This window comes from Propithecus coquereli, unplaced genomic scaffold, assembly GCF_000956105.1.
Source record: "Propithecus coquereli isolate 6110/MARCELLA unplaced genomic scaffold, Pcoq_1.0 Scaffold239, whole genome shotgun sequence".
NCBI classification, from domain to species: domain Eukaryota; kingdom Metazoa; phylum Chordata; class Mammalia; order Primates; family Indriidae; genus Propithecus; species Propithecus coquereli.
The window spans coordinates 2,334,610-2,358,990 of record NW_012147941.1 but is presented as its reverse complement, the minus strand read 5'-3'; the positions used below and the strand labels follow the sequence as shown (position 1 = coordinate 2,358,990).

Below are 24,381 nucleotides of genomic sequence, written 5' to 3'. Positions count from 1 at the left end.
CTGGGGGCTGCTTGTCTGCTGTCTTGTACCTTTTTTTAACCAAAATAAAGATTCCCCTCTTCTTGCCATACCCTTGGCTGTCTGGTGCCACCTTTACTTTGGGGCCTGGGGGCGGGGCCTGCAGTGGTTGGGCGGAAGAACATACTACCCTCATTTCCAGCTCTGCTTCAGCCGATCAGTGCTGCAGTGGAGAGTTAAAAGAGGCACAGTGAAGCCAGAAGGGACATGGGAAGAGTGGCCTGTGTCCTTTTCTCTCTGCCCCTCCAGAACTCCTTATCTGAATTCCAGAGACCTCCAAGCCTTAGCCTACCTCTGAACCTTTCAGAGGTCCCGGCCCAGGCCGAGACAGCGGGTTTAACACCAGTCTGGGACTATCACACCCCTGAACCGAGCCCAGCCCAGGCTAACAATCCCACAGAACCTTCCCTCTCCCCAGCTGCCGCCCCACATTGAGACACACACAGGCCCACACACTGTCCTATGTGCTAAAGAATAATTACCGTTAACGTTCAGCAAGGGCTTGCCAAGCACCAGGTCCATTTTCTCATCTTAACCTATGAGGAAAGTGATGTCAGCCTTTTTACAGATGCGGGAACTGACGCTCAGGGAAGGTACAGGAGCTGCCCAAGTTCACCCCACTGGTAAAGCAGCAAATCCAGGCTTGGAACCTGATTTCTGCCCCAACCTCTGACCCATAGGCACTACCCAAAGAATGAATACAGCTGTGGGAGGATAGGCTCTCAGAGATCCTAAAATTAGAGAATGTCATAGCTAGTAGAGGGCTTAGAGTTTATCTGGGCCAGCATCCTAGTTTTACTGATGGGGAAATTGAAGCCCAGGGGCAGGAAGGGACCTGCCCAAGGCCTTATAACAGAACTGGGATGCAGTCCCACACCCTGACCTCATTCCATTCTCTTTTCATACATTCCACACTGTCTCCTAGACTGGACTGGTTTGGGAGATGTGGGATACTCTAAACAGCAGTGCCTTCAGGAGAAAAGGACTCAGAGCAGCTGAATCACTTAAAAGTAATCTAATATCCCTTCCCAACGGCAACTGTTTAATAGTAGAGGGAACTCTTAGCTAGGTGACTAGACTCCTGTTCACAACTAACCAGGGGAAGAAGGTGCTTGAGCTTCCTCTAGTCACCTGTTTAATTCGATCATTCCACGACTGAAAAATTTCTTAGGTTCTTTCTGCAATCCAACCAGAGTCCCTCCTGCTGCTATCAGAGCCCTGTCCTCTGTTCTCAATGGAGGTAGATAGCAACTGGTTGCTGCCTTCTCTCTGTCACAACCCTTCAAAGCCTGTTATTACCAGCTAAGAAGGACTGGTTGACTACAGGCCCAGAGGCCTTTAGCCTGCTGGTAGGATGGATGCTCTACTGAGGTGGGGGGGTTGGCAGGAAGGATTAGGAGAGCCCCTTTGGGCTGCAGCCCCAGCTCTTGTCCTGCTGACTCAGGCAGCTGACTGTGGAGCTCTGCGCCCTGCCAGGGCCTGCTGCTTCCTGCCCGCCTGGGCTCTTGGACTTGGGAAATGGAGGCCTGGAGGCAAAGGGAGGTACCTGAGACAGGAACTGAGTCAGGACCAACAGGCCAGAGTGGGCAGGAGGTGTCAGGCATCCTGGCTCCCAGATACACCCCTGAGCTTCAGCCGGGGAGGAGCTGGAGTGAAGGGGCTTCCTTGCCCTTGCTTGGGGCTGTGCTGAGGGTGTGGAGCTCGTGGTGTGAACCACTGCCACATCCCCTGGCTTAAACGGCAAGAAAAGAACGCTGCCTCCCTAGATTCAGAAGAAACTCCAAAGTTCCTGGGCCTGCCAGGCCCTGCCTTCCACGTTCCCAGTGTCTTGGGGTCTCCAGATTTCCCCCAGGACGTAGGGAAGCCCGGGGTGGATGACTAGTGTCAAAGAAGGCCCTTCAGGGCCCAGGGCCTGCTGAGGCCAGAGGAATGTTCTAGATGGAGAGGGAGGGGGCAGTGCTGAGCACATCTGGCCAGTCATCTGTCTGGAGAGGGAAGGCTGTGGGGAAACTGTACTGCTTTCTCTCCCCCATGGACACCAGGCTGGGCAAGGTCTGGTCTACAGCTAAGGCCTAGCTTGGAGCCATTCTTCATTTCCCAGAGCCCAGCTCTGTGTTAGTGCTGTGTGTGTGTGTATATGGTATAATAATAAAGTTGATGGGATTTTTTTCACGTAACAATAGTTACTATCTACTCTCCCATGCTTTCCATTAGTTCATTTAATTCTCACAACAAGCCCCATTTTACAGCTACAGGAACTGAAACTCAGAGTAACTCCTTGGCCAAGGCCACAACAGCTGGTAAGAATTAAACTCAGGCAGTCTGATTCCAAAGATACGAGGCTATTCTGTCTCTCATAGGAAAATAATACATATTCCCCATTCATAACTTGGAAAGAATAGGAAAATCAAAAGGAAGCAAAATCACTTGGAGTCTCACTACCTAAAGGTACATTCTGTGAGTTAGTATTTTAGTGTAGTTCCTTTCCATCGTTTTCTGTGTTAGTGCTCCAATTTGAACAACGCCTTTGGGATATCAAGCCCCAAATCCCTTCTGCTTCCTTAGAAACCCTGTAGCATTAGCCCAGACACGTCCCTACTCTTCCTTGTGGAAGAGGGGAGGATCTTGTCTTTGGTCCTTAGAGTTCTGGCCAGAGCCTCCCTCCAGAAGGCCAAGGTGAGTGTTTAGACATTCAGTGGAACCACGGGGACACAGGCCTGTGACATGATCTTGGCTCAAGGATTAGGTTGGCTGGATTCCAGCAAAGGGAGCCCCACCCCGAGCCCCAACTAAGCTTGGGCTAAGGGCGGGGCAGATAGCAGGAACCCACCCTTACAGGTTCAGTGCCAGCACCCTTAGGTGAAACTCTTGATGAAACTTGAGGAGAGGGCCCCAGCAAGCAGGGACAGAAGGTTGGCAACAGAGAGATTTCCTCTCTGAGGCCTCTACCAGTGGTCAGAGGTGGGGCCATGGTCAAAAGGAAGCGACAGGGAAACTTCTGAGAGCCAGGCAGGGGGAGGCGTCACTCAGCTGGGCTCGCTGCCCCATAAAACAAAATGGTATGTGTCACTGCCACCACATTTTCTCAGCCCTGTGTCTCTCCCCAAGTTGCTAGCGTCCCCCCTCGGGGACCAAACTGGACTGAGCACCCAGGTGGCCTGCTTCCCAGCCTCAGACAGAGGGCAGGCTGAGTCAGGCAGGAAAGTGGGACAGCTAGGAAGCTGGGCCCCCACCCTCCATGAGCCCCGCTGATACAGAATAGCAGGTGGCTTGGAGGGGGCAGGTGACCTGGCATGAAGGGCCAGAGCATAAGTCCTCAAACAAGTGGCAACAGGCCACCAACTTGAAAGGGAAAATTGTGCAGTAATGGGAAATGTGTCCAATAAACCTACTGGGTGACTAATTACAAAGGCTGGGCTGCAGCGTCAGAGGCTGCTTGTTAAACGCTTCATGAAGTGGCACCTTGAAAGCTGCCACCTGTGCATTCTGGGAGCTCAGAGGTGACCCTGAGGGGGAGTGAGGACTCGGGTATGGAACCATCTTCAGGTAGACTCAGGAAGAAGCCTGGATCTCACTTCCAAATAAAGCCTGGAGCTCATAGGTCAGAGGCCTCAGTGGGAGGAGAGCCAAAGGAAGTCGGGTACAGAGGGAAAAGTGAGAGGGAATTGGGAACTATGTGACTTGCAGCAAATCTCACCCCTCTCTGAGACTCAGGTGTTCCCATCTCTATAGTCCTGTGTTCCTCACGGAGACATGATGGGGATTAAATTAGATCATGGATATGAAAGTTCTTGGGAAACTATAGCCCTGCCTAAACGTGAATTATCTCACCTGAACCAAGTGGGGAACGCACCTGGCTGGATTAGGAACCCCAGGTGGGGTTCCTGCACATTTATGGGCTCTGCTTAGGCTAAAGCAGCCAGGTGGCTAAAGCCATCCTCACCGCCTGGAAGGACACTGTGAAGGAGGATCTGCTTTGAGGAACCAGGGCAGCTTCCTACTGTAGGCAGCCATGTGGTGACAGCCCTGAATGAAAGGGGGCAGTCTGGAGCCCCAAAAGGTGCCTGTGCAGGTGGGGCCCACACCCAGATTTCTCCTGCTGACTATCCTGCTGACTCACCCCCACATCCCAGCCCTTTTACCTTTATGGAAGAGCCGGAAAGGGTGTGGGGAGAAGAGGAGAGGGAGGCAGGTCCTGGGCCCCAGTCCCGCCCCCTGCCCCTCCCTACCCTTCCCTGGGCCAGGCCACCCAGCCAAAAAGCGGTCGGAGAACAGGAGAGGCACAGAGTCCGGCATTGGTCCCAAGGCAGCCAGTTAGCCCGCCGCCCAGCTGTCTGTTCCCAGAGCCATGGAGAGAGCCAGTCTGATCCAGAAGGCCAAGTTGGCAGAGCAGGCCGAACGCTATGAGGACATGGCAGCCTTCATGAAGGGCGCTGTGGAAAAGGGTGAGGAGCTCTCCTGCGAAGAGCGAAACCTGCTCTCGGTGGCCTACAAGAATGTGGTGGGCGGCCTGAGGGCTGGCTGGAGGGTCCTGTCCAGCATTGAGCAGAAGAGCAACGAGGAGGGCTCGGAAGACAAGGGCCCTGAGGTGCGAGAGTACCGCGAGAAGGTGGAGACTGAGCTCCGGGGCGTGTGCGACACTGTGCTGGGCCTGCTGGACAGCCACCTCATCAAGGAGGCTGGGGATGCTGAGAGCCGGGTCTTCTACCTGAAGATGAAGGGCGACTACTACCGCTACCTGGCCGAGGTGGCCACCGGGGACGACAAGAAGCGCATCATCGACTCAGCCCGGGCAGCCTACCAGGAGGCCATGGACATCAGCAAGAAGGAGATGCCACCCACCAACCCCATCCGCCTGGGCCTGGCCCTGAACTTTTCTGTCTTCCATTACGAGATCGCCAATAGCCCCGAGGAGGCCATCTCGCTGGCCAAGACCACTTTTGACGAGGCCATGGCTGACCTGCACACCCTCAGCGAGGACTCCTACAAAGACAGCACCCTCATCATGCAGCTGCTGCGAGACAACCTGACACTGTGGACAGCTGACAACGCCGGGGAAGAGGGGGGCGAGGCTCCCGAGGAGCCCCAGAGCTGAGCCCGGCCACCACCTGCCCTACCCCGCCCTGCCCACTCCAGTCCCCCACCCTGCGGAGAGGACTAGTGTCTGGGTGGGAGGTCCCACCCTTCTCCCCAAGGCTCTGCCCCAGCTCAGAAGGGCCCCATGGAGAGGACCTGCAGAGCTGAGGCCACCTGGGACCGGGTTTCCACTCTTCCTGCAGCTGTCGAGTGCTCCCAACCCCTGATCATCCCACCCAACCCTGCTCTCCGCACCCCCTTCCTCCCGACCCCACTTCTTCCCCCTCCTCTCCTCCCTCCTGTCCCTGCAGCCTCTGGATCTTAGGAATGGAGGAGTGTCCCACCCTGGTGGCTGAGAACTGGACCATGCGGCAGGGGCTGGACGTGGGTGTGTGCGTGTGTGACTGTGCGTGAGAGCGAGAGCAGGACCGAGACCCAGAGGGAAAGCATGTCTGCTGGCTGTGACCATGTTTTCTCTCAATAAAGTTCCTCTGTGACACTCCTCCTGTCTTTTCCAGTTATTGGTGATGGGCTGGGAGTGGGACTGTAACATGGTTTAGAGACCCTGACTTCGGACCTCTTAGTTAGGGCTCTGACACCCCTGGGGCTGGCTCAGTGACCCGCAGGCAAGACTTCGGGCCGCTGACTCCAGGTGAGAGGCCGGGTCCAGCCCTCTCCATCAGGGCGGACCCAGTGAAACCCGGCCAGTCCCGGGAGGGTCAGGCGAACGCAAAGGCCGCTGAGGAGAGGTGAGTGGGGACGCGGGGTGGGAGGCTGAAGAGCTCAACGGGGTGGGGCAGGACACCAGCGAAGTCTCGGGCATGAGGCTGAGGGCAGCGCCGCAGGGACGCGCTGTAGTGAGCTGCACTGAGCACCCCAGATTTGAAAGCGGGGAAGTCTTATCAAGTGCTCAGATCCCAGCGGAGGGGAGTATGATCTGAGGAAAGGGTATGGCGCCGCCATTAAAAGCCCAGATCTGAGGAGAGGGGAACGTCCCCCAGAGTTCGGAGATGGAGACAAAACGAAACAGGCTGACGGAAGAGAAGCAAGCTGGGTGAAAAGGGCCGCGGGGAGTCTGGCCGGCCGAGCCCGCCGCCTCCGCTCGCAGCCGCCAGCAACATGCCAGGACCTGCGGCCGCCCAGCTCCGTTCCGCCTTTACCGCCCAGGACTAAAGGCGGGGCCTGAAGCCGATCCCGCCCAATCACGGGAGGGCGTTGACACCCCCTCCCCCAAGGGTACCGCCCTCGGGGCCCGGCTGGTCAATGGAGCAGTGAGGGGCGGAACACGCGCCGCGAGTCTTCCCGCCGTCCGCCAGGCCGGGCAGGCGCGGCGATTCGCTGACTGACTGAGGGCTCCCGCCACCCGCCGAGGGGCAGCCTTTCCCGGTTTCACTCTGACAAGTTGCCACCAGCCCGGCCCGAGAGCTCGACTCCCTCAGAGTAGCAGGACGGGGAGGGGCTGTTGGCAAAATGCAGTCCCCGACCTCTGAGTCATCCTCTTACCTGGCTGAGCCCAGGCCGGGCCAAGCGGCGGCATGGGCTGGGAAAAGGCCACCAAGATGCCCCCACCACTCTCCAGAGTCCAGGCATCCCTGAGCCGGTCGCCAAGAGGCTTGAATTGTGTCCCTGACCAGCTATGCGACCTTGGAAAAGCCATTATACTTCCCTAGGCCTCAGTTTCCCTTCTGTGTAAGGGGCTTGCACTAAAGGCTCTACCGTAAGAGTGAACATTTGGGGTTCTGTATTCAAACTGCCTGGGTTCGACTCCCAGCCTGCCTTGGCCAAGGCTCTCAACCCTGCTTACCTTTGTGTCCTCATTTGTAAAGAGGAGGATTAAAAAGCCTTCCTCCTAGAGTAGCTGTGGAGTTTGAGAAAAGAAATGCACGTAAACTAGCCCATAGTACCTGCTCAGCAAATGTCAGCTATTAATTATTCCTTCCAGCATCAGCAAGTCTAGGATTTCGCCAGCATTTCTATGCCCAAAGCAGAATAATGAGCCAGGCCCGGTCCTGAGGAGCAGCCTCACTGCCTCGGCTGACCTGCGGGCTGCTGGGCCACCTGAGAATGCTGGCTCACCTCAGGTGCTCACTCCTCCAGCTGGCAAGGTTGAGGGAGCTCAGTCCAGCCTCCTCAGGGTCCCCGGAGTCCAAGTTTGGCCACACCCATGGGACTCAAAACTGAAGGACTCTTTTCAGAGCTCCTAATTCTACAGGGGAAGTTGGCAGGGCCACTCATGCTTTCTGGATCCCCTGTCTTCTCCCCTCCTTTCCTGGAAGTGTGTCAGGTTTCAGGGATCCAAACCAGAGAGACTCTAGGCGAGGGCAAGTGACTCCTGTCAGCTCTGGAGGTGACCTGGTTTCTCTTACCCAACAGGTCTGGTGACTTTCTCTTAGTGGGGTAGGTCCTGGGAAAGGAACTTTTCTTTTCTCTCAGCCTCTGACTTTTGTCTGTTGGCTCTGCACACTCATGGTTGCCCCATATGAGAAGAAATGAGCTACCCCAGGTAGTGTGTTGGAGCTGAAGGATTTTAAAAGCAGATGCTGTGGATTGAAGATCACTAAATCAAATGCTTACTAGGGCTACATGTGAGCTGGCTTAGGCACCAGCTTATTTGTATTTTTTATTTTTATCAGTACATAATAGTTGTACATATTAGGCACCAGCTTCTGACCACAGGGGTCCAGAACTTTTTTGTTTTTGTTTTTTTGAGACAGGGTCTTGCTCCGTTGCCCAGGCTGGAATGCACTGGTGTCATCATAGCTCACTGCAACCTCAAACTGCTGGGCTCACGCAATCTTTCTGTCTCAGCCTCCCAAGTAGCTGGGACTATAGGCGCACAACACCATGCCGGGCTAACTTTTGTATTTTTTGTAGAGACAGGGTCTTACTACGTTGCCCAGGCTGGTCTTGAACTCCTAGCCTCAAACAATCCTCCTGCCTCAGCCTCCCAAAGTGCTGGGATTATAAGTGTGAGCCACCATGCCTGGTAGGGTCTCAGACCTTTTGTCCATGACATATTTTTTTTTAAATCTGAAAAAAAATATATCTCTCAGGATTTCTTGCCATTTTTCCTGGCCTAGATTTGACATTCAAAAAATTTCAGTCCCACTGCTAATGGGTACAGAGTTTCTTCTGGGGCAATGAAATGTTCTGGATTTAAATAGTGATAGCTGTACAACTTTGTCAATATACTAAAAACCACTGAATTGTACACTTTAGAAGGATGAATTTTATAGTATGTGAATTTTAGCTCCATTTAAAAATATGTCTCAGAAGGCAAAGCAGTTAAGAATGCCAAGTTCCATTGGAAATTTCTTGGTGACCATTCTCCCTTTCCCATTGTCCCCTCTAGTTGATCATGTTCTTTTAATCTTTCCAAATTTCAAAGCCCATCTTCAGGTCAAAACTTGACTAGCCACCTCTCCTCTCCCTTTGACACACATATAGCACTTTGGATATGCTATTTTACCAACCCCTTACATTTATGTAGGTGCATTTACTCAGTTCTGATTTCTTATCTACTTGATTCTACCTCTGGGTTTGTAGCTATGTCCTGGGTTTCTTTCTTTCTTTGTTTCTATTTTTTTTTTAGACAGTCTCACTCGGTTGCCTGGGCTAGAGTGCTGTGGCATCAGCCTAGCTCACAGCAACCTCAAACTCCTGGGCTCAAGTAATCCTCGTGCTCAGCCTCCCAAGTAGCTAGGATTAAAGACAGGCGCGCACCACCACACTCAGCTAATTTTTTAGTGAGATGGGGTCTCACTCTTGCTCAGGCTGGTCTCAAACTCCTGAGCTCAAGCGATCCTCCCGCCTCGGCCTCCCAGAGTGCTAGGATTATAGGCATGAGCCAGCACACCCGGCCTGGGTTTATTTCTTATCCCCTCAGAGAGCTCCCTAAGATTGGTAACTTTGTCCCATTATTCCTCCTTTCTTCCCACCATGACTCCAGCAAGGTTTTGTGTACCAGAATGTGCTCAGATCTTAGGTTTAAAACCATCCTTCCGAATGCCTGGAAACCAGGTTTAGTGCCAGATCCTCTTACAGAAACGGAAATACAGCTGGTCCTGGGATGAGGAAGGGCTGTCTAGACAGAGATGGGCTCACACTGATTTGAGCAACCCCAGTCCTATCTTGCTACACTGACAGATTATCCCTCAGGAAAGGAGGCCCAGGGCTTGCAAAGATCTTCTCCTTTCCAAAATTTAAGTAGTATGGGGAAAATCTGCAACGGGAAATTCTCTAGAAAAGGTATCTGCTCTTCTCTTATGTATAGTTACTTTGGAAGGCAAAGTCCAAATTGGCTCCGAAGATCCACAGGAGTGGGTGATGGAGGCTGAGACTTTCTTCTCAGAAACAACCAGGCACCCTAGGGAGGGTGAGGCATTGGGGTCAGGCAGGCTGCTGTGGCTTCTTCCTCCCTGCCACCACCACACACACATCCAATGTCCAAATGTCCAGTGCCTTTTCGGGAAAACCTCCTAATTTCAGAGGCTTTCACCAAGATCGCTCTTCTGATCAAGTGTCCCACTCCTGCTTCTTTGTAGAGAACAGAGTACAGTAGTAGCAGCAGCTGGCAGGACAACTGTATGCCAGACAGTTTCATGCCTTAATCCTCACAGCAATACTTATTATTGCCCTTGTTTTGCAAATGAAGAGACTGAGGCTCAGAGCTGCTGGTAAATAACCTAATCACAAAGGTTATACAACTACTATGTGCTGGGGAGTGGAATGGAGTCCCACTCTAAGATCCATGATTTTTAAACTACAATAGCTATTTTCAAACTGAGTTCACAGGGTTCCCCAGAAGCTGCCACAGGGCAGGAGTCCAGTGGTCAGGGTTTCCCCTGTTTCTACACACTGGCAAAAATAACCACATATATGTCTATTTTATATATTGGAGTTTCATGAGTTAAAAATAATTTTGAAAAGAACCATTATGCTGTGTTGCCCTGCTCCTATCTTGGACTTTCTAAGAATCAAGAAAGCCTTCTTTTTACCCTACTTTCAACCTGACTCCACCCTAGCCCCACCTGGGATAAAGGAATTATCTTAAACGAGAAAAAGACTGAAGCAGACCAATTTCCTGGCTTGCTCACCAAGTTTAGGTTTTTCTTTTTTTTCAAATTATTTTTTTTCTTTTAAAGGCTGGTCAAGGGAGGCAGTGGGAGTGGAGAAGGAACAAAGGAATCTGTAACTGGTTGTGATCAATTAGTTGTAAACACCACCACACTTGGACCAACCAAGTTTAGGTTTCTTTAACCTGGTTCCGCTCTTTTTTCCTTTAAATTTTTTACCCTGTTCAGAGGATCCATCCTCCATCCCAGCTGTGTGTGGGGGGGTGGGGGGAAGGTGGAGGCAGGTTTCTGCAGGAAAGGTCCCCTCCCCTCAGTACCCCCCTAGCCCCACCTAGCCACTGAGTCAGGAGCCAAGAATGTCTGTGGGGGCAGCAGACAGGTATGTCACCCTGGGGGTGTCAGAGGCTGATTCATCTCTCATCTCCACCCAATCTTTTCCTTACAGCTCTCTGGGAAATTTAACTCTTTGTCTGGAAATAAAAGAGGGACTCTGAGAAGCATGGAGTCTTTAATAAAATCTGTGGCTATGTACAGCACTTAATATATCAGATTATGGTATTCAGTAAATAGTTGTAGAAAGAAGGGAGGGAGGGAGGAAGACATTTTCTCCCTTTCCTCCTGCACAGTAAAGCTAATCTGAAATTTCCTTGTCTGACTATAGAGGGGGCTGATTTTTAGCTCAAAAAAGATTACGTAGCTCACGCCTGTAATCCTAGCACTCTGGGAGGCTGAGGCGGGCGGATTGTTTGAGCTCAGGAGTTCGAGACCAGCCTGAGCAAGAGTGAGACTCCGTCTCTACTATAAATAGAAAGAAATTAGCCAAACAACTAAAAATAGAAAAAATTAGCCGGGCACAGTGGCACATGCCTGTAGTCCCAGCTACCCAGGAGGCTGAGGCAGGAGGATCGCTTGAGCCCAGGAGTTTGAGGTTGCTGTGAGCTAGGTCAACGCTACGGCACTCTAGCCCGGGCAACAGAATGAGACTCTGTCTCAAAAAAACAAACAAACAAAAAAAGATTACGTGACCTCTGATATGAGTTATGAGTTAGGGGAAATCTTAACCTATGTCCCAATTTCCCTTCTTTGATGTTTTTGTGACTCCACAATGTGGAGGATCCAGGATTAATATATAGGAAGAACTTAAAGGTGACAGTCCAGTGCAAAGGGAAGCAGTGTGGGACATTTCTTTTAGCTGAATTTACATAGCAAGCACACTGCTGTAGATTTTATGTTCATGTAGCATGGCTCTGATGAGGCTTCTCATCTCCCTCCTCCACAATTGCTTCAGGGTTTTGGAACGAAGAGAAAAAAATTAAACCCTTGCTATGTATTCTCTGCAGAGCATTTTGCCAGTACTATTTTTTTTTTTTTTTGAGACAAAGTCTCACTGTGTTGCCCGGGCTAGAGTCCCGTGGCGTCAGCCTAGCTCACAGCAACCTCAAACTCCTGGGCTCAAGCGATCCTTCTGCCTCAGCCTCCCGAGTAGCTGGGACTACAGGCATGAGCCACCATGCCCGGCTAATTTTTTCTATATATTTTTTTTAGTTGTCTGATTAATTTCTTTCTATTTTTAGTAGAGACAGGGTCTCGCTCTTGCTCAGGCTGGTTTCGAACTCCTGAGCTCAAACAATCCGCCCGCCTAGGCCTCCCAGAGTGCTAGGATTACAGGCGTGAGGCACCGCCCCCGGCCCCAGTACTCATCTTTTTTCACCTCAGTTGGGCCCCAAACCCACAGCCCATCCCCTCACAACCCTCAGTGTTGGCCCACCTGGACATCTGGGCTTCTGGGGCTGGAAAAGGCAGATACAATAGGTTGGAAATGTGGCACATGGCTTCCCCCATCCTTGGCAGGCCTGATACCAGGGAGGAAGGTGCTAACCTGAGACTCTTCCTTCTAAATGGGACAGGAAGAGGAAGTAAGCAGCCCAGTCCAGGCTGGCTCAATAGCCAGGGATAAGAGAGAAGAAAAGGGAAGGGAGAGGAGGGCAGCTACTGCTTACTTGAGCCGTTCCCTCCAGGATTCTGGGTTGAGCCGCCTCACTGCTTCCAAAATTGGCATGGGCCTTAGTAGTGCTGGGGTGGGTCTGAAGCCACCCTCTCCCCTTCTCAGGATTCTTGAGAAAAGGACAGAAAATCCCTCAAATCTACCTTCCCTTTCTCCTTCCCACAGATCCTAACGGGATCAGACTTCCTATGCTTGGCCAACTCTGGGGGAGCATTTTGCTAATCCAGGCAGACTGGGTATGCTTCAGCTCTGTGGGCTTTGGGGCCTTACTCTCATTCCTAAGCCACTTTGTTTGGCTAGAAGCCTTTCCACTTACCTGTGGTCCCTGGTTAAGTTCTTCCAAATCCACGCTATCTTCCAATTGTTAGAGTCCCCAATTCAGAACCAAGAAATGCATATGTCCTAATGTCAGTGATTAGTTAGCAGGGATGATCAGGAAGGTCCCTTCTGAGGCACTCAGAGAGGGGTTCCTCCCTCCACAAGTTGTTTACAATTGTCAAGTGAGGTCTGGAGGTAAGAAGAACAATTTCAGACACTATCTGTGAGATGTAAAGTGGCACTTTTTGGGAAAACATTTCAGCAGTATGAATCCAGAACCTGGGAAAAGTCAGCTATTTCATTTCTAGGACTTTATCATAAGTTGAAAACCAGAGACTCAAGGATTTGGGTACAAAAATGTTAATATCAGCACTATTTACAATAGCAAAAAATTGGTAATGATTTGTAGGCTAACCATGGGAGGATAGGTAAACAATGTTATAGCCATACCATGGAATATTAATTACTACGTAGACGTTACAAAGGTTTTTACATATTTTTAATTACATGGGATAGTGTTAACTGAACAAAGCAGGATATAAAACAATTATAAAATATTCCACTTATATAAATGTGATCTCCACCCCATGTAGGTATAGAAAAATAAGACTGAAAGATACACAAAATATATTTATACATTTGAATAGAAAATTTATTATAAATATTAATAATTATTTCTGTTATGGGATTCTGGGTGACTTCTTTTCTCTTTTCGAAGTTTTTACTGTAAGGTTTTTTTTTAAATAAGGTCTTGCTCTGTCTCCCAGGCTGGAGTGCAGTGGTGCTGTCATACCTCACTGCAACCTCAAACTCCTGGGCCCAAGCAATTCTCTCGCCTCAGCCTCCCAACTAGCTGGGACCATGGCACGAGCTACCACCCTTAGCTAGTTTTTGTATTTTTTGTAGGCACAGGGTCTAGCTATGTCACTCAAGCTGGTCTCAAACTCCTGAGCTAAAGCAATCTTCCCACCTTGGCCTCCCAAAATGCTGGGATTATAGGTGTGAGCCACCATGCCCAGCCCACTTTTCTATTTTTATCAGGAAAGAAAAAAATAATTTTAAGGATGACTGCTATGTGCCAGCCATACTGGAGGATGGTCTCTCCTACCCTACACATTTCACACCAAATGGGCCACATGTGGAACCCAGACATCTCTCCCTTTCTGCATTGTGCTATCCCCTCCCCATCACCACAGTGTATGCAGAACAAAATTATTTTGCTACCAGTCGGAGGTAGACAGAAGCGACATTTATTGGGGAAGAAAATACCTATGCTGTCACATCAAGGCCAGAAAATAAAGTTCTGGATTATTTCCATCCCTCTCCGCTCCATGACTGTAGAGAGTAAATGCTGAGGGTGCTTGGATACGAGGCCATAAAGCTCTAAATGACGCCTTCCAGCCCCCACACTTGGTTTGTTTCAGTGAGAACTGGGCCTTTTGTGACGGGTAAGCATCAAAACCCATGACCACAGCTATCGGTACTGTTTTCAAAAACATAGCACCTACCCTTATGCCCTCAAGAAATTGTCCAGCAGCCTGGGCGTCAGAATTCCTGGGCTCCAGGACCCACAGGTGACTCACAGCCAGCCCTGGGCTGTGCCTCCTGGCCTCAGTTTCCCTGGCTCGCTCTGTTGATACTCCCCACCTACTGTGCAGGGTGTTAATAGGGGTGAGGTGCTTTGAACTCCTCAGATGAAAGAGGCTGGGAAGCAGCACCCAGTTATTATCCCCTATGCAGCCAGGCGTGGGAGCTGCGGTCAGCTGCTTTCATACTGTTCCAGCCACAGTAGCCTCCTCATAGCCCCTTACTCTTCTGCCTTCAGCTCTGGCTGCCAAAACCGGAAAGCAAAGCTCGGTCACCCCTATTTCAATGCTGTTTCAGAACAGATTTTCCTAAACCGAATTCACAGACTGCCAAACCATCAGTGACCTATCTTTCCTTTGATTTATGATTCAGTAATAACACTTTTCAAGTGCCTAAATTCTTTCTCCTGATTGGCTACAAATCCTGTGGGAGAAGGGCTGTGACTCTTTACCGGTAAGTATACCAAGGGAGGGACACTGACAATTCACTCAGCAAAGTGGGCTATGAGAGAGTCAGGCTGACCAAAGTTCAACTCCTCATCTTTCTGGTTCCTCATTGTAAAAAGAGTAATGGCTTAGTAACAGTCCCCATCTTGTCTATCTCTAATGAGGATGTGTGTGGAAGCACTTTGCAAAATGCTAAGCCCTTCACATGTGTTAAAAGGCTGGAATGTCTGCAAATAGGACTTGTGGCACAACAGTCTTTCCCAGGCCATCAGTCCCTCCGCTTCTGCTGCCAGATTACACCTGTAAAAAATAAGTCTGGGACGCCACCTACTGGTTGAAAACACGAACTGCATTTGACCAGCTGCAAGAACAAAGTAAGCCAAACACCAGTATTTCCCAACTTTAAGCCATTTTGATTTTTGCCACAACCTCATAACAACTGTCATATTATATACTTAATGTATTTCCCTAAACAACTCACTTTGTATAAATTTCATTTTTTTTTTTTTTTTGAAACAGAGTCTCGCTCTGTTGCCCTGGCTAGAGTGAGTGCCGTGGCGTCATCCTAGCTCACAGCAACCTCAAACTCCTGGGCTCAAGTGATCCTTCTGCCTTAGCCTCCCGAGTAGCTGGGACTACAGGCATGCGCCACCATGCCCGGCTAATTTTTTCCATATATTTTTAGTTGTCCAGATCATTTCTTTCTATTTTTTTTTTTAGTAGAGACGGGGTCTCGCTCTTGCTCAGGCTGGTCTTGAACTCCTGAGCTCAAACAATCCGCCCGCCTCAGCCTCCCAGAGTGCTAGGATTACAGGCGTGAGCCACTGCACCCGGCCCTAAATTTCATTTTTGAAGTAAATTTTTAATCACTACTGTAAATGGAAAACTAGTTAATACCAAAAATAGAACAAAAGCATAAAATAAATACAAAGAAACTAAAACATTAATAAGGTCTAGCTAGAAGTGTTGCCTATGAGGGCTTGAGCTTGAGGTTCACTGTTAAAACTGGATATTGCTTAGTGCAGCGGCATGCCTGCAGTCCCCGCTTACTTGGGAGGGTAGGCAGGAGGTTCGTTTGAGCCCAGGAGTTCAAATCCAGCCTGGGCAACACAGCAAGAACATCCCTAAAAAAATAAAAACCAAAACTAAACAATTGGAGATTGCTTGTCAATCCTCTAGTATGATGGATCCTGTGCTTTGGAGAAGCACTGACCTGCATGAAGAAACAGGACTCTTGCGAGGGAAGGTGACATTCCCTTGTTCTGCCCCAATCCCCTGGACCTGGAGGATTGAAGAAGTTTGGAAGCCATAAAAAGTAGAAAATAAACTCTCATAAACTCAGAGCTCACAGCCTGAGTGGGACCAGAGCTCAAATCCTGGTGGCAGGGCCCAGAGTTCATGGGCACCACAGAGGCTGTGGTAGGTGCTCTGCTTGGTGCCATGTCTGGCTTGTTGGCCAGAAGTCCTTTGCGGGGCTGGGTGTCCCCTTGCCAGCTTCCCAGCTCTGGCTGGACTTGCTCTTGGGTCTGCAGCTTGCTAAGCTGTCTGCTGCTTGCCGAGAAGCCTCCACTTTCCCCACTGCCGGGTTATGAATCCTGCTCTCCAGGGCCCAGCTTGCTGCTATAGCTGCATGGCTTCTTGCTCCACTGACTGGTCCGAGGGGGCCAAGTACTTCTCCTGGATGCCCAGCGTGCTGAGGGAGGGCGTGTCAAGGCTGATATCATAGGCAAAGGATGGGGAACTGGTCTGGGCAGGATCTGACCTCTACTGATGCCTACCCTCCAATGATGTCTGGCAAATTCCTTCCATCCCTCTCTCTTCCTCGTAATTATAGCTTCAGGCCATAGGCAACAGGGACCAAATGGGTATCAGAAGCCTTCAAAAGCACCCAGATCCAAATGCTCCTATATTTGCCTCTTCCCCACGTTGCTGAGGATCCAAGAACCAGAAGAGTGCTAACCTTCCAGCTTTATTATAGCACATGTTCTGGAGTCAGACCAAGGGGGTTCAAATTCTGAATCTGCCACTTCCTTTTCCTTGAACATAAAATATTGAGAATTGTGAGGATCAAATGAGACAATGAATATCAATCAAATGCCTAGCATGGCACCTGGCACACAGTAGGTGCTCAATTAATGTTGTGACTTCTCTTTTTCTACGAAGGGAGGGAAGCTCAAAGAAAATGAAAAATTTCTTCTTGGGTCGTAGAGTACCTCCTCTCATTCTCCAGGACAGCAGGAAAATGGAGCTGGAAGGACACAAGTCAGATTCACAAAGGAAAGGACAGTGACACTGCTGATGGAGTCCTGTGAGGCTGGCCGGCCTGATGTCTGGGTATGAGGTCTGACTAGGAGATGGGGGTTGGCCAGAGCTAGGCTGGCCATGTTGGGATACCACTGCTTGTGCTACTAGATGATTCCAATGTCAGAAATTGAGATTCTACACCCAGGGAGACCTTGGGCCTGTCACTTTCAGGGCCCTGTTTGCCTCACCTATAAAAGGGATTGGAATGAGGATTAAATGACCCTGCAAGTGGAGTACTTAGCCCACCATATGATGTTTGGGTTACAGAGCTTTCTTTACTATCCCTCATGTATCCATCGATCAAAATCCATCTCACCCCTACTCAAACTCTTTCTGAACCTGTGCCCCCATTCCTCTTCACTTCTCCTCAGGAGATAACGGCCTTGTTTCTGTGTAAGTGAGCCTGAAGGATCACTCAGGATCAGTGGAATCATCTTGCTTGTCTCTGGCCTGAAGCCCACATCCCTGAGCAGGGCACACGAAACCCCGTGTTCTACCTGCCCACCCGTCTGGCCCTATTGCTGCTCCCCAGTCAGAAGCCCTGCCCTGCCCACAAGTCATGTCATTCTACCTGCAACTGTCATATTATATACTTAATATTTTTCTTTAAACGATTCATTTTATATAAATAATTTCATTTTTGAAGTAAACTTTTAATCACTACTATAAATGGAAAACTAGTTAACATTTGCCAAAATAGAACAAAATCATAAATAAACACAATGAAAATAAAACACTAACAAGGTTTAGCTAGAAGTGTTGCCTATGAAGGTTCGAGCTTGAGACAGAGTCTCACTTTGTTGCCCGGGCTAGAGTGAGTGCTGTGGCGTCAGCCTAGCTCACAGCAACCTCAGACTCCTGGGCTCAAGCAATTCTACTGCCTCAGCCTCCCGAGTAGCTGGGACTACAGGCATGCACCACCATGCCCAGCTAATTTTTTTTTATATATATATTTTTAGCTGTCCAATTAATTTCTTTCTATTTTTGGTAGAGACGGGGTCTCGCTCTTGCTCAGGCTGGTCTCGAACTCCTGAGATCAAACGATCCGCCCGCCTCGGCCTCCCAGAGTGCTAGGATTATAGGCGTGAGCCACCGCGCCCGTCCCGACATTCGCTGTTAAAATTGAAGATTCAACAATCTTGTCTCAACAACAAACTGTCTCAACCTTGAACCCCCAGGCTTTTGCATATACTATTCTCTTTGACTTGAATTCCCTTTTTTTCTTCAGCAGCCTGGCTAGCCCTCACTTTGAGATGATGCAACTCAAATGCCATGCCTCCATGAATCTTTCCTTATCTGCCCACTCCTCAGTGCTGCTGACCACTCCCTTTTTTGTACCACTCCCTACTGAACCTTAAGGGGTTAGGATGGGGGCAGAATCTAAAATCAGCACAAATGTATATGGTTAAAAATACCCTTGAAAGGCCGGGCACGGTGGCTCACGCCCGTAATCCTAGCACTCTGGGAGGCGGGAGGCGGGCGGATTGTTTGAGCTCAGGAGTTTGAGACCAGCCTGAGCAAGAGCGAGACCCCGTCTCTACCAAAAATAGAAAGAAATTAATTGGACAGCTAAAAAAAAATATAGAAAAAATTAGCCGGGCATGGTGGCGCATGCCTGTAGTCCCAGCTACTTGGGAGGCTGAGGCAGTAGGATCGCTTGAGCCCAGGAGTTTGAGGTTGCTGTGAGCTAGGCTGACGCCACGGCACTCTAGCCCGGGCAACAAAGTGAGATTCTGTCTCAAAAAAAAAAAATACCCTTGAAAATTCCTTAAATCATTTGTTAAATGTAGTACACATGGTTTTGTGAATAGAATCCTATATGATATGCATGAATGTATACAGTAATATACAGATGCTCCTCTGCTCATCATGGGGTTACATCCGGATAAATACACGAGTTGAAAATGCATTTAATATGCCTCACTTACCCAACATCATAGCTTAGCCTAACTTATCTTAAACATGCTCAGAACACTTACATTAGCTGGGCAAAATCACCTGACACAAAGCCTGTTTTATAACAAAGTGTTGAGCACCTCATGTAATTTACTGAATACTAAACTGAAAGTAAAAAACAGAATGGTTGTACGGATACTTGAAGTATGGGTTCTACCGAACACGTATCGCTCTCGCACCATTGTAAAGTCAAACCATCCTAAGTCTGTACAATGTGCAAAATATTACAACACTATTTAAATTGCTCCTCCCCTCTTTTGCTGAGCACATAAAGTTGAATCTGTCAACAAAAATGCCAGGTGTGAGGCAGCTCCTTGGTCCCTTCACCAGGAACTGCACACTCTACTGCCATCATTTATAACTCATCTGTCCCCTAGGAGCTTTGTTTCCCACATGAAAGGGCCTGACACCAATCAATATGTGTTGGCTGGAATTATTTCCCTCCATACCCAAGGAACCTGGAGCCCCCTTGTCTTCAGTATCCTGTGTGGACACTGAATCTCTGAGAACATCAGCCGAGCCTGGACTTCCCTGTCCTGCTTCACACATGGCCTCTGTGATCTGACAGACACCCACCCATGACGTTGGCTCCACCCTCACTGGTCACTAACCCAGCTCCAAAGAGTCTAGCTGCTGCTTGGACAGTTCTGGATGTCCCATGGCCCCCTCAAACACAGCACATCTGTTGGCTTCCATTCCTTTCATCCATGTGACAAACCTGCCCCCTCCTTTTCGTGCCTCAGTGACTAGCATGACCACCCATCCCACTGTCTAAGCCAGAGACCTTGGAGGCTAAGTTCTGTTCCATCTATCCCATAACCATTCAGTCACTGACTCTTGTAGTTGATCTCCTTAAAATTTTTCCAATCTACACCCTTCTTCCTATTCTCACAAATGTTTCATCCTTTCTCACCCAGCAAGACTAAAAAACTCTCCCGCTCCCAATCATATCCCTTAAATGCATTTTCTGCACTTGCAGGGGCTTCTCTCAGATGCACATCTGATCATGCCATATCCTGTCAACAGGACTCACTGAACACTGGTTCCCACCATGAGCTGAAGTCCACACTCCTTAGCAGGGCCCTGACTACCGCCCCCACGCCCCTTCACATGCAACACACCTAGCAGACTGAACTTCTTGCATTTCTCCCAGTGACCAATGCCCTCCTATTTCTGGGCCTTTGTATTTGTTGTTTCTGCTGATTGATATCCTCCCTTGTCAGTACAACCAACCCTGAAGCCTTCTAAGGGACTAGCCTTTGCAAAGGAAAGACGGTCACCAGGGCGTCCAGCTAGGTCAGTATGAAATCAGTCATCCACAACAGTGGTGACTGCACAGCCTGTGGCCATTCCTGAGCCCGATGTCTCGCCCTCTTGGTTATGACCAGAAAGCAGGTTAGGCTAGAGAGCAAGGATACGAGGAGAAATGGAAGTCCGCTCCCACTGCAGCAGACATCATAGCCTCCAGACTTTGCTGCTCTTGGACCCCAAAACAGTAGCCATTGGCTTTATCCACAGCCTGCAGGACTCGTTGAATGCTCTCCTTGTCCTGAGCAGGGAAGAGAGAACAGCTCTGTGAGTGAAAGAGAGGTGTGTAGAACTGCTTGCAATCTCTAAATACACCCTCCTCCATCTCTCTGTAAATGTAGCTTCCTTGGCCTGGAATTCTACATGTCTCCAGAAGCCTGGCTAAATCCCATCTTTCCTGACCACCCAGATTAGACCAGATAAGCTCCTCTATGAACACCCATAGTCCTCTGGGTTTATCCCTATTGCAGATGGTATTTCTACCATCTTATAAATGCTTATTACAATCTGCCTCCCTATTCAACCAGGCACCCCTTAAGGTCAGGGACTCATTTGTCAACGTCCCCAGTGCCTGGCACAGTACTACTCTCAAGTAGGCAACCAATAAATATGTGTGTTATTTAACCTATAACTGTTTCCTCATCCACATACAATGATAAAAATAACTCATATATCACATGGTGGGAAGGACAGATCAAAGTAATTCATGTACAGTCCTTAGCACAGTGCCCAGCAAAGAAAGCCATAAATAAGTAGCAGTTGTTATTATTAATATTATAGAGTTCACCTCCTATTAAAGAAGAAAAGTGTGGCATTAGAAAGGGAGAGATAAGTTAGCTCAAGTCCACCCATGCAGAAAAAAATCTAGTATGCACCCGTGTGTTTCCTAGGTTATTTTTGCAGGGTGTGAGGTGAGTGGCACAGAGGTTAGGTACCACATTGCAAAGTTAACAGGCAGTTGCCCAGTTGAATGGGCCTAAGAGACTTGTTTCTGGTCCTGGTCAAGTCCCTTGCTGATGACTTTCTGAACTCATTCATTTTCACTGAGGAGGGAAGGAACACATGTAGAGAGGGCCTAAAGATACAGGATAGATAGATACAGCATAGACAGGGCAAAAGTTCAGTCCACCCTCTTTACTGGAATCCTTCCTACCATAGGCCCTGGGCCTGAAACCAAGGGAACCCAATGACAGTGAGATACAGAAAAAAGACCATCGTAAGTTTTCAAAACTTCTTGTGTCCTTAGCTTGGTGAGTCCCAGGCACTGTCAGAGCCTATAGCCAAAGGAAAGAGACCTCTTAGTCCCCAGTACCTGGATGTTCAGAGGGATGAAGGAGACTAGGCTATAGTCTTCAATGAGCTGCACCAGTTTCTCATTGAGCTGGCGGTAGTGGCGGAAGAAAGGGTCAGATGCCAGGTGATCAAGTAGGTAGGAGAGGTCCAGGACCTCTGTGTAGTAGTCCAAGTTGAAGGCTAAGGAGAGAAACCAGTGTTCAGGAGCAGCTAGCATCAGGCTAAAGACCTGAGGACTGGGACCATATTTTCTTTCTGTTTTGTCTTCATTCACTCAAATATTTGTTAACAGAGCAAAATGAAGTAACTAAGAAGGAAAATAGTTGCTTTCACCTGCTGGCTCTGCCATTTACTAGCTATATGGGCCGGTATCTATCTCATGGAACTGTTGTGAAGATTAAATGCTATAAACCCCAGTGCCTGGTACAGAGAAGTGCTTGGTCAATGGTAGTAAATAATGATACTGAACATATACCGAGAGCTGTGCATGGTCATCTCATGGAGCTCACAGTCAGATAATTACCCCAGGACCTGGCACACACACTGTAAGACCCTGTAAATGCTGGTTAAATTGAATGACTGCTACATTCTAGCAGGGTGGCCTCTTGAGTAAATCCCTTTCCTTTTCTGGGCCAGTTCTTTCTTTATGTAAAATGAGGAGACCACACTAGATTCTATAAACAATTTCCCACTAACGGCAGGTAAGTGCGCCTCCCTATACTGGCCCATTTCTGCCCAGGAAACTTCAACCTCTCTCCCTGCTCACGTGCTGGTCATTTCAGCTGTCTTCTCTAGGTTTCTTTGTGGTTAGAGATGCTATTTGGCAAACAATGTCCCTAGCTCAGGAGAACACTAATTTGGCAGGAAAAAAATGCTGGCCACTGGGACCCTAGGCAACTCCCAACTCATACCAGCCTGCTTCTCCCTCTATCTTCCCTACCTTGTGCCTGGCCTCCTACTCCATGTCTCTCTGCCACACGGGCTTAAACAACGGTCTTTTTCTGTAAGGACACAAGGCATCTGTCTAGAAGCCAGAAGCAGGCTCTTACCAGACACTGGATCTGCTGGTGCCTTGATCTTGGACTTCCCAGCCTCCAGAACAGTGAGAAATAAATGTTTGTTGTTTAAACCATCTGGTATTTTTGTTATAGCAGCATGGACTGACTAAGACAAGGCCTTTATCCCTGCTGGTCCCTCTGCCTAAAACAGTCCTCCCTTGGCTGGCTCTTTCTCACTATTCAGGTGTCAGCTCAGATGTCACTGCCTCAGAGCAGTGAGACATTGCTCACTCCCCTCCCTTCCAGTCACTCACTGTCACATCACCTTGTTTTAACTCCTTCGTAACACATATCACCCACTGTAGCTCCCTTGTCTCTAAAATCCACAATAATATCTGGCACAGAATGGCACAAAATAAATGAGTAGGAGTCAGAACCTGCCTATAGCTATCACCAGACCATGCATGGTCCCAGAGGCAACTTCCTTCACCTGAGATCTCTGCTGTACTCTGGCCCCAGCTGCTGTCCTACTCCTTGCCTGCCTGAATAGGAGCTCTTACCCAGCTTCCCATAGTGCTCAATGAGGTCCATCTTGGAGAGGAGGTTGACATGTGGCAGCTCCACGTGCAGCATGGTGGCCAGGGAGGTGCACAGTACTGAAATGAACTTGGCTGGGTCTGTGCAGTAGTGAGAATCCACAAGGTGGACAGCAGTCAGCTGCGAGGGGAGGAAGAGACAGGTTGAGAGTGGCCTGGGGAAGCAGGAAACATCAGGGCCTATGTCTCCCTTGTCAGAATGGGAGACTGAGGACAGAGTGCAAGCCTTCCCCATTAGTCTCTGCCTACTTCTAATAGTCACATTCATTTCCTTCTCCCAGGAAATATGAGGCATTTCTTACGAGATGCACTGCACTGAGCCACCCAGTGGGCAAAAGGGTCAAATCCCACTGCATGACTCCACTCTTTCATTTACTTTTGACCACCTTACAACCACCACCGCCATGCCACTGCCTACATAACCCTTTCCATTCTTCCAAAACTCTCGAGTTGGCTACTAACATATCCATTTTACAGACGAGAAAACTGAGGTTCAGAGAGATGAACTGGCTTACCCATACCACACAGTGAGTCAGTGGCAGAGCCAGAATTCGAACTCACATCTGTTTTACTCCAAAGCATCTCAGCTCCTACCTCGCTGTGTGACATGGGGGCATGGCATCTGTCCTCCCTGTCTCAGTTCCTCCAACTGCAAATTGGGCCTGCCCAACCCAAGACGCACCCTAAGGTCCCACTGTGCCATTTGGGAGAAGATGCTCCGCAGGGCGCCGTGATGCGTGCAGAGCTCCACCTGGCCTGGGCAGTCGAAGAGGAAGTAGTGGCCGCGGAGGGGGTCGAGCTTGGCACGCAGCCAGTCCAGGTTGGCTTCCAGGTACTCCATGCAGTAAAGCAGGCCGCCGTTGGGCCCCAGCCGCAGCGCGTCCATCACGTCGCCCAGCCCCACCAACTCGCCCACGTCCACGGCGCACTCGTACGGCAGCCCCTCGTTGGCCGGGTCCAAGTTCACTACGGCCACGCGCCGGCCCAGCGCGCGCAAGAACTCACTCATGCCCAAGCAATATGTGGTCTTCCCCGAGCCCGGCGGGCCGATCACAGCCTGCCCGAAGGCCGTGGTCGGGGCGGCCCCAGCCATGGGCGGAACGCGGATGCGAACGGAGCAAGTCAGCTCAGCCGGAAAACAGGGCGAACAGCCGCGGTGGGGATAAGACCGAGGGCGGGGAATCCGCGACGTGCACTTCGTTGGGGGCCAGCAGCCGTGCCCGGGGTCGCCTAAGGTGGAACAACCTGAACCCGCGGTACGCCAAGGGGAACTAACGGGTCGGCACTGAGATACCAGCTCTCGACTTCCGGACGGCGACGGAAGCGGCGGGCTGCAAAGAGGATGTCCCGCCCCCACGGTGGAGACGCACCTCAGCGCTGAGGGGCGTGACGACGCAGCCG

The 24,381-nt window shown here is 49.8% G+C and overlaps 2 protein-coding genes across 2 annotated transcripts; one reads left to right on the top strand and one right to left on the bottom strand.

Annotated features, from left to right (window-relative positions):
- Window positions 1-4,296: 4,296 nt before the first annotated feature.
- Window positions 4,297-5,597, top strand: SFN (stratifin). Its single transcript, XM_012645961.1, has one exon. It carries the CDS (start codon window positions 4,367-4,369, stop codon window positions 5,111-5,113), a length of 747 nt encoding a protein of 248 aa, XP_012501415.1. The 5' UTR covers window positions 4,297-4,366; the 3' UTR covers window positions 5,114-5,597.
- A 10,244-nt stretch (window positions 5,598-15,841) lies between these two features.
- On the bottom strand, window positions 15,842-24,291 carry GPN2 (GPN-loop GTPase 2). Its single transcript, XM_012645960.1, has 5 exons — window positions 23,663-24,291; window positions 22,945-23,101; window positions 21,406-21,566; window positions 20,204-20,334; window positions 15,842-16,218 (listed from the first exon to the last, which is right to left on the bottom strand). Exons 1-5 carry the CDS (start codon window positions 24,071-24,073, stop codon window positions 16,146-16,148), a joined length of 933 nt encoding a protein of 310 aa, XP_012501414.1. The 5' UTR covers window positions 24,074-24,291; the 3' UTR covers window positions 15,842-16,145.
- Between the last annotated feature and the right edge of the window lie 90 nt (window positions 24,292-24,381).

What these genes read in the sequence shown, in the direction of transcription:
- SFN (XM_012645961.1), top strand. Translation starts at nt 4,367, where the DNA reads ATGGAGAGAGCCAGTCTGATCCAGAAGGCCAAGTTGGCAGAGCAGGCC.
- GPN2 (XM_012645960.1), bottom strand. Translation starts at nt 24,073, where the DNA reads ATGGCTGGGGCCGCCCCGACCACGGCCTTCGGGCAGGCTGTGATCGGC. An exon ending in TGGCACAGTGGGACCTTAGG is followed by an intron (nt 23,102 to 23,662) that starts GTGCGTCTTGGG and finishes CTCCCCTCGCAG; the next exon opens with CTGACTGCTGTCCACCTTGT. An exon ending in TCATCCCTCTGAACATCCAG is followed by an intron (nt 20,335 to 21,405) that starts GTACTGGGGACT and finishes TTCCCTGCTCAG; the next exon opens with GACAAGGAGAGCATTCAACG.